The following is a 10,327-nucleotide window of genomic DNA, read 5'->3' as shown; positions in this document are numbered from 1 at the left end:
ACGACGACGACCCTGACCAAAGAAGCCATGGCTTCTCGAAGCCTTGATCCTTGAACAACTCAATGCCATGGTTACACTGTATGTATTATGTCACTTGTGTGCGACGCTAGAGTGTTACATTTGGTCTTCTGGTTTCTGAATCGAGACGATCTCTGCCGATGCAGTGTTAATGGGAATAAATAAATGAATGAAGTCGGCTTTGAGTAAACACATCCTGCACAAGAGCTCTATCAACTTTGTATTTGGTAAAATGCTCATATCAAGATTTACCTTAATCGATCACACCTACTCCTAGGCTCCTAGCTATTTATAGTTTTATAGTTACACTATGTATATACTAGTTTTTGAATTAAAGTTTATATGTAGCTTTTGACTATAATGCATAAATCAACTTCACACGCATGCAGCTGTATTTGTCAATATCTTGGACATCGATTTTGTTGGCACTTTTGTTTATGTATTTATATGCTCAACAATAATAATACAGCGGGTACTTGAGCATTTAGAACAGCAGTGATATATTATAAGAATTATAAGAAATAAAAACTTTCCAAATTTGATTTGTCATTGAGTGTTAAGAGCACCACTTAATTATTCATAAGTTGATTGAAATAGCATAATATAAGAAACATGTTCATATGCCTCAAAAATCATTTGAAGCTGGCATGCGTGTAACGCAAGGAAAGAGATGGATATGATGATGCATGCTTCAGCAAAATTATTCCAGTCACATTTCTTAAGAGCGAAATATTCCTACGCACTTGGGCTCCTTTTCTCTGATGCTTACATCTTTTCTATGGACCATTTGCCTGCTAACTGATGATATCTATATTCGTTTAGTTCTGTAGGCTTAAACTGATCCGTACACGCTTGCTGTGAAACAACCACAGAATGCGAGTAAAATAATGAGAGATCGAACATATCTCAACCTGCCCCACTTTTATTCTTCAGATATCGAGTGCCCGGGCGGTGCGATGCACTAAAGGGAGCATAATGCATGCTACATAATTACGAGGTTTGATGACACTTTGTACTAATGATTCTGTTATCATAAATATATGTCTCTAGTGTACTAGTGTGGTAGGAAAATATTTCGACTTTCTTGTGTCAAGGGCAGCATGTATAATTTCAAGCTGAATATAGTATTCACCAATCACCATAGCCACTATCTGACGAGGTTTTGTCCAAGGCAGCTTGAATTCGTCTGAGATGAAACAAAACTACATTTAGGGATGCCAAAATAATATAATCCATTAAGGTTTACTGCCAGGCATTACTTTCTGATGTTGTTACCTGGCCATGGTTCTGAAGGGGGAGCAACAAATAAATCGCACGCACTGCAGAGCGCATCAATGGGAGGTCTAGGGTTTGGATAGGCGCAAAAAAGAAGTGTGCTTCTATTTTAGTTTTTCTAAGAAAAAGGATAAAGTCCCGGCCTTTTGCTTCTATTTCAGTACATATTTATATTTTCCCTAATAGCTATTGCATGCCAATATACTCAGAGCATCATTCCTAACAGACAGTACGTCTTGAGAACCGTAAGGGATATCAGGTACAAAAATTGATAGTAATCCTATGTAGTCAAAGAATAATTTTTTCTGGCCATGAACTACGTTTGTTAGCACTAAAAAAAATCTTCCAAGATTACAAATTAATGGAACATGACCACTTGTTGAATTACATCTATTAATGTATAAATAGTTGAACAGTACAGTTATTTTCATAATCTTATGCGGTTCCCACATTATGGCCAAACAAGTTGGTCAAGCATTTGTCAAATGGATTTGTCCCATGCATTAAAATGATGAAGGAACGAAGAAACACATGAACATCAGTCAAACAGATTTCCATATGTATTATGAATGGAAGTCTTTTTAGTGGGACTAAAAATACAATTACAAAAAATTATGATATATATAGAGGTGCTTATTTACCCTCAGTGATCATAAAAGAAAAAGGCTATAACTTGTACAGTAAAAGTGTGGTATGCACATAGGGCTGCAGAAATGTGAAGTGAATAGAGGCTGCCCATAAAATTAATTTATTCTGGAATATTGAGCACCTATGTGTGTGCCATGGTTATCTCCTAAATGAATCTTTTGACCAAAAAGATGGAGGTCCTTGTTGATTAGAGGCAAACAAAAACGATCATAAAATAAGGTTGCTTGCAAAATCAGCAGAAGCACACCTAACTTCTGATCTTACAAATATTATATATATTTATTTGTGTGCTGACACTAATTTCTGAGTTGGGTGAAGCTGTCATTAGAATTCTAGTAAACTCTAAAGCTAGCAGTAACTCTTTCTCTTCTAACTGAAGAATCTTCACAGGGAAATTATCAACATTAACTGGGTTATGTTGCAAACTGTTAAATATATATTCCCTCTATCCTATAATATAGCTACTTCTAAACTTTTTCAGATAGATTAAGGATGGAGAGTAAAAGTCTATGTTACTCTTATTTAGTTACCATGCACTAATTAAGAGAATAATTATGGTATTTCTATTTAGCTTGCATGCCATAATTAATTTGCATGCAAGGAGGGGCATTTTAGACCTGGCATAAAAAAAACCCACTTGGGAACTTAAAATAGGTATATTATGAGATAAAATTTGAATGCTAGAAGTAGATGTATTTTGTGACGGGGGAGTACTTTAAACTATCCATCCAGTAGAATTCTAGTAAGGTATGAAATTAAAGCCAGCTGCTTCTGCAGACAACGCTGGCTGACTGGCAGAAAACTTTAGCCAGCACAGTGATCGTAAGCTAGTAGCCGGCCGCTGGCCTGTACCCTTTGATGTGTACGGGACTAACAAGAAATCCTACTAAATTTATAGGTTGAGGAAGGAGCGTCATGATAGATGTAGGGTCAGACTGTCTTCCTCAACTTTAAGAACAGGAAAAAATGCTTAACTTTGTGCTTTTCCTTGTTCAATTGACCACACATCAGTATAATTATTCTTGTGTAAAAGCTGCAAGCTTCTGTTGCTTCTATGAATCATCACCACTATATCTCATATATGCTCACACAAGTGATAGTGAAACATTAATTGTAAAGTAAATTATTAGTATAGTATGAGATTGATTCAAGCACCAGTGAACTCGAAAAAATGAGGAGGCAGCAAATGGAATAAGGAAGGCAAGCAGCACACAGTAGCCGTACCTATCTATAAGCCACCACACTATTGCACACCAGATTATAGAATGCACTTTAGATTATGCATTGTGGAACAAGAGCATCCAGCGTGTGCTCATATATGACTTAATAAGTAGAAGAAACAGTACTAGATGATGTTATGCTGTTACAACAGATAACCATCAGAGAACAGTACTGAAATACAGTTATATAAATTCAGTTCCTTAAGTTTTCTGCTGATGCAGTCAAAGTACTAACAAATAGTAGATGCCATCCAACCAAAACATTTTATATTGGCTGTTATAATAAATAAAATGGCAACACTGTCATCGCTGATGAAGAATCCAATGCAATGAATTATGCCTGCCGTTCCTGAGAGATATAATTCTCCCCTGAAGAAAGAAATTAAAGGATTAAGTAATCGAACATATAATGAAGCACACCCGGCCAATAATCCGCGTACATTATATTTTTTAGAATTAGAGCAGTACTAGCTATAGAAGATGGATCGACGCTACATCAGACAATGCATGCGTGGACAAGCTGGTGATGATCGAGCCTGCTGCATGATTGCATGCTGCGGTACTGTAGTTACTAGCTTGTACACTACAGGCACAGAAAAAACGCAAGAAATTCAAGATTCCAACAGTACTAGAAGTGGTTAAGCCTTTGTCTTGCCCAATATGGTGCAAGCCAGGGGAGGCTATTATAAGAAGGTATAGTATTCGTCTATATGCACAATAATTTCAGACAAGACCTGACATGTGAGACTCCGATCCAACACGGGTCGCCTGTGATCGATCGATGAGGAGGTCGCTGGTGGCTGGCTATAGTGAAATTCCACGGTGGGGCCGGACGCGCGCGGCGGAGCAATGGCGACGCATGGCACCGACGCGAGAAAAAACTAGAAAAGGATAAGACGGCGGTGGCAGGCAGGCGGCAGGCGGGCAGCCAAGTTGCGGCCGGGCGTGCATGCCCTGCGCGGATTATACAGTGGCGCGCCGCGAGCTCGGAGAGGCCCGCGCACCGGGCCGGTGGTGATACTGGGAATGGACAGGAACACAGGACACGAAGGCCGCGGGGAGCAGCGCGCGCGGGTCGTCGTCTTTTCCTGATTTCCTCCCGGGCCGAGTGTGGACATGAGCAAGGGTCCGCTAGACCCACACAGCCCTTTGTCGACAAAGTGAGAGGGAAAGTGCAAGAAACATGGTCCCATCATATCATTACCGTAGTTTTGATGATTGTGTGATAATATAGTTAATGGAACTAATGAGTTCACAAGCTCAAGTTTGTAGGATTTCTAGGTTATATGGATGGAGTCCAATCCATATACAATACAGTCCAAATTGCAGTCAAAATACCAAAGATGACCACAACGATGATTTGGACAAAATGCAGCAGAAAATGGGCGACCGGTTAAACCGACACCCTTAAAAATGAACTGAACCGGTGCATTGCGAAGATGCTACTATGATCAAGCTAGTAGTATCGGTTTAACCAACAGAGCATCGGTTGAATACGTTGGTGCATCAGTGAGTGCCATGATGATCAAGTGAAGAAACACAGAGGCACCAATTGAACTAACTGTGAAAAAGAAGGTGTCAGTGCATTGGTAGTTTACTATTGCAGAGAGCATCTCAAGCAACAGAAGGCTTCAAGGAACAAATCCTTCAGGACTAGTTAAACCGACAATGCATCAGTGCAATGACGCAAGCAAGCTCAGGAGTGGTAGAGAGAGTTTCAACGGCTAGTATACATATTAAGAGTGACCCGTTAAACTGATGGCTATGAGCGGTTTAACCGACGCTTTAGCCTTTTCGGCAGAAAAATAAGCAACGGCTAGAAGTGGATCTCTAGCCTATATAAGTTCTCACCCCAGATCATTTGAGACTGCTGGAGTTCGTGTGAAGCTACCCACATTCTGAAGAAGTTCTCCAAGCCACCTAAGAGCTCATTCATCACATCCTTAGGTTTAGCACAAGCTTTGAGAGTATTAGTGTTAGGATTAGCTCTAGAGAGAGTGAGAGAGCAACGCGCTGCTGCCTTGTGTGCTGGTGCTTGAGTGAACCACAAGTTGTACCTCGGTATACCGGTCCATTGGAGTCTTTGGCTCGCTGGCAAGTCATCGACCTTGCAGCTTGGTGTGGAGTGTCAACGACGACTTTGTGCGGGGATGTGGAGAACCCCCTCCTTCGTGGAGAAGCTCCTCAGTGAAGATAGCATCGAGATGACCGAGGACTTGACGAGAGCCTTGGTGGCTAAGCTTTGGTGGCGAGTCAAGAAGAGTCCCGGAAGAGACTCGGTAACCGGAAAGCAATGCTCTTATTGAGTGCTTCAACAACGTGGACTAGAGGTGACCTTGTGCCTACCAATACCACGGGATAAATCTTCGTATCGAGAGTTTGTTACCCTCATTCCCTTCTAAGCTTCCGCATTTCTTATTGCAATTTTGTATACCTTTACATTCTTAGTGTAGTATCTTGCTAGGATTGATTATAAGTTGCAAAACTCTTTGGGATGAGATTTTCACGCTAGTTGAACCCTAATTGCACATCTAGATAATATATTTTAGCTTATTTTTTGTGCTAATTAATTTGAGCCAAAGGTTAAGGTTTTAAGTTGGCCTAATTCACCTGCTCCCCCTCTTAGGCTACAAGCACCGATTTCTTAGGCTACAAGCACCGATTTCTTTCAGAAAAGCTAAGCTAACACCCGTGGTGACCAACCACTGTTCATATTCGTCCTCGCTATCTGAAACTGATAGCAATGCAAGCACTCAGTCAGTGAGGTCACGTGGAAAACAAGAAATGCTAATCAGATCATGTAGACAACAAGAAACGGATTACTGGAGGATGTGGTTATAGGCTCTAGAGAGATTTCAGGTATCTATCCTCATTTGGAAGCATCATTGGTGTGGCACACCGGGATTCAAATCCTGGTGTCTACTTATTTAGATGTTTACACTAAAAAAACTTATTTAGAGGTTCACTGTAAGGTTAATGGCTATTAATTTAGATGTTTATTATAATGTTAATGGTTGTGTGCATCTCTAGTTGGTGCAAAGGCCGGTAAAGTTAAGGCTTCCCTAGCTCATCTAAAAATCCACATCCAGAAGTGGGTGGTTTTTCCCCGAAAGAAAAGCGGGAGCATTGCTGAATCATTTAAGAGAAAAAAGAGTTTAACATGTTTACAAATAGTTCGATATTAATTACATAAATGGATAAAACTCTCAACACCAACAAAGAAAGAAGTGGGTGGTAAAAATGGTAACTTGAGAGACATAGAAAACAAAGCGAGAAATGAAAATCCACCATTCAAGTATGTAGCCCTACTAAAAAATCCACAATCAGAAGTTATCTATCCTCGTTTGAAAGCACCATTGTTGAGTCGTGGGTGCATGACTCCTCCTCTACCCATCAGGGTTGAAATCCTCGTTTGGAAGCGAGCGGTAATAAACAGATAACTTTGGAATCGAAAACTAAAAGAGAAACGAGCGAAGGTTCACCGTTCAATTACGTAGAACTATGTAACTTAATATAGTGTGTGTGAAAGACTTAGGAACAAAAAGAGGTTGAGAGGACGCTTGGCATGCAAATCCACAATCAAAGGACCACGGTCGCGCACTGGCACGGGGCAGATGGATGCCTCATGCCTGCGTGCTTCTGGCGGCGAGGTACAACGCACGGATCAAGCGGCGCGTGAGAAACAGATGGCGGCATGCAGTGAGTGAGCCGAATGCACGTGTGGTCAGAGAGATTCAGTGCTGCGCCTGCACGCCGTGCCATGGGCGTGCTGCTGCTGCTGCGACGATCCGTAGTCTACAGTCCCATCCGGCCAACAGTCCGCCGGCCGGGGACCAGCGCAGGGATCAGATCGATCTCCTCCGCCTCCCCTCGCCCTTTTCTATTTAAGGCCAAATCCCCTCGCGCGTGCATGCCCAGCCGGCTTCCCCGCTCTCTCCCTCCCTCCCACCCATTCCTTCTCGTCGCCATTAAAAACCACGAGATCGAGCTAGCTGGTGGCACATGCACGCGCCCCTCTGACCTCGCTCCTGCCGCTGCTGCTCCGCCGAACTTGTGCTCGAGCGAGCATGCACGTACATGGTAAATGGGAGTTGGTCAGCTGGTCAGATGGAGGAGAGGACTGGGTCAGTGAGAGATAGGGCAGCCGGGAAGAACACTGTAGCGCCCGTAAAAGGGGCGTGCGCCATGCGTGCCCGGGAAGGAGGGAGCACCGCCATCAATGCCGGCTTCGTGTGACTGTATGGCTCCCCATTTGAACAGCTCCGTTCATCCACAGGAGAGAAATGAAATGCGAAGAGAAACACACGCAAAGAATTTGGTTCAGCAAAGGAACACACGCAAGAAATGCTTGCGAAAAGATAGACAGCTGCTACTGTATATACTAGCTAGCTAGTACAATGATGCGTTTGGGTGCATCATAACATAAAGATTGAGATCAAATGTTATTAGCAAGCTACTAGCTAGAAAGCCACTAACATGGCCTCAAATCTTCGTTGCGTTGCTTTACCAAAAGAATATATATATATATAATCTATTCTACACGTGCCTGTAGCTACTTCTACGTATATCTTATATATATCTCTTATAATGTAGGACGTATCTACCTAATAAAAAGTGTGTATATATATATGTATATATATATATATATCAGAACATGAACACATACTTGCACACTTGCACTTGCACCGACTAATCGCCTGCACTTCCCCTTTCAGCTACATACTACTCCAATTTCTAGCCATATACTTGACCCAATAAATCGGAAAAGGGGGGGGGGGGGGATCCAAAACCCAGCTAAGAAAGGATGAAATGGGCAGAGAAAGAAGCAACGCAAATCATATATATAGCAAATAAAAGTAGAAGAAAGTTCAAATCTTGCGATGCGGAGACGATAATTAAACAAGATCTGCAGGTCTACTGTACTCAGGTGTTGCTCGGTGCAGCGCTGCCCCCTCCAGCCTGGTGAGCGGCGGCCGTCGCAGCTGCAGCTCTGCCGATGCTCCCGCTCCCGCCGGCAGCAGCGGCGGACGAGCTCGACGACGGCTCGGCGGCCTGCCGCTGCGCGCGCTTGCGCTTCTTCTTCTCGTAGGGGATGCCGCGCGCCTTGGCCTGCGAGTCGCGCACCTCGCGGAGGTAGATCCGCACGGCGCGTGCGGCGAAGGGGTTGGACTCGGGCGTGCCGCCGCTCTCCTCGTACGCGGCGCGCAGGCGACCGATAAGCGCGTCGAGGGAGCCCCAGGCCTGCCGCAGCGGGCACGGGCAGGGCCCCGGCGGCGCGGGCTGGCCGTAGTAGGCGCACCCGGCGGCGTGCACCTTGGTCTTGCCGAACTGGTCCAGGTACCTGAGGAACTCGATCACGTGCGCGCCGCTGCACCGCGCCAGCGTCAGCGGCGGCCGGTGGTTCCGCAGGTACTGCAGGAACGTGTTCCAGTCCCGCCGCTTCTGCGACTCGTACCTGCTCAGCTGCGCCGGCCGCTGCTGCGGCGCCACGGCCGGCGCGTCACCACCGCCACCGCCTCCGCCCACGGCCGACGACGGGCCAGGCCCGGATGGATCCATGCAAGCAGCTATAGCTAGGAGAGAGAGCTAGCAAGCAAGCGAGCGAGCCAGCGACGACTGAGGGAGCACGAAGGATCAGAAGCGCAGCTGCGAGCTAGCGGAGCTCGTAGCAGCGAGCGATCGATCGATGGAGCGGGCGATCGCGCTGAGTGGACGCGCACCGGGGCGCGGGGTGCGGTAAAGCAGAGATCCAGGGGCCGCGACGGGGTGGATCGAGATGGGACGTTGGAAAGGGAAGGGGGCGGGGGAGCGGAGCCGGAGAGCGACGGGGAGCGAAGGGGAGATGAATGTTACTGGAGAGAGAGCGGAGGGGTGTGAGGCTGACGGGCCATTCGCCTGGGTGGCCCCCATCCATACCGAAAGAATCCGCACGTACGGACACCACGTACGTGTGGCGTGTATTATACATTTATACGTAGTGCATGCGAGGTAGATACTGTAGACAGTAGCATAGAATCAATACCCCAAGTGGAAGGTCAACTAGCTATGGATTTGTCTTTCACATTATGCCTCAGCGCCGGTACAAAATCAGCTCTTATGCGTGCTTCACTGGTTTGGAAGCACATGATGTACATGGCACGTGAAACATACGATGAAATAAATCCTGGTGTTCCAGGCCCTACACCATAACTACACATGAATTTCTCTTCATGTTTATGTCAATCCATCAATAATTACAGCCATGCATGTCATTTATTTAATAGTCAATCTGGATATTTCTTATGCTTGTGTTTTGTGACCTAGCTCTCACTCTCTCCCGTCCCTGTTAGGCTAATTTTAATGGAGTTTCATGAAGAATTTTATAAGCATTAAATTCTATGTCACATCAGCAATTTTGCTGACTTGGCAAGATCATTTATGAGGAGAGTTTCACCAGATGTGAGAGGAGTTTTATCCTCATGACACTCGGCTGGCACAATTACCTAGTTCTTAGTCTTGGTAACTATGCAATGAAATTATGCATCGAGACTGGTCTTATACTCATCTCCGTGTCTATATGAATATTTGCCTGTTTTCTAGGTTTGGAAACACATCGATGTATCTTTGTTCAAGTCTTGGAAATAAGAGGATTTAAAGAGAATGTTTTTTTTCTAAATTTACTTTGAGATACTCCCTTCTTCCACAAGTTAAGCATTTCTACATGTTTAGGACGCAATACGGGAAAAAAGGGGAAGAGGCTATGGTGCCTCCCAATCAATCACCAAGATTACATTGATGCAATTTACACCTAAATGAATTTTCAAACATCAAAGTTACGTTAGCGCAAATAAGGAAAGATGAGGAAGACTGGAAGAGGGAGTAAGGGTAGATTATGTCAGAAATATTTAAACTTGGGTATTTTTAGATATTTATGATATATCAATCAATGTGAAAAATGTAAGAAGCATTTTATTTAAGAAAACGTCAGTTATATTTTGCGACTCTCTATCCTGTCAAAGAATATCAAATAAAAATGGAAAAATAATTGACAAAACTTACAATTAGCAACAAGAGTATCGACAATTCTCCGTTGTTTATAATTTCTTCCTTGTTTTTTCTCTTGTATATTACTTCATAGCAAGATAACTTGTGACTTGTGAGTTCTGCGCATAAAGTTCATTTCAAAT

At 44.0% G+C, this 10,327-nt stretch overlaps 1 protein-coding gene across 1 annotated transcript; it reads right to left on the bottom strand.

Annotated features, from left to right (window-relative positions):
• Positions 1–7,943: 7,943 nt before the first annotated feature.
• LOC112894641 (protein G1-like7) lies at positions 7,944–9,019 on the bottom strand. The gene has a single exon (XM_025962412.1). The coding sequence runs from the start codon at positions 8,718–8,720 to the stop codon at positions 8,085–8,087; it is 636 nt and encodes a 211-aa protein (XP_025818197.1). The 5' UTR covers positions 8,721–9,019; the 3' UTR covers positions 7,944–8,084.
• Positions 9,020–10,327: the final 1,308 nt, after the last annotated feature.

Source organism: Panicum hallii, chromosome 5, assembly GCF_002211085.1.
Source record: "Panicum hallii strain FIL2 chromosome 5, PHallii_v3.1, whole genome shotgun sequence".
NCBI lineage: Eukaryota > Viridiplantae > Streptophyta > Magnoliopsida > Poales > Poaceae > Panicum > Panicum hallii.
The sequence above is the reverse complement of the archived record's forward strand: the minus strand, read 5'-3'. Positions and strand labels throughout refer to the sequence as shown.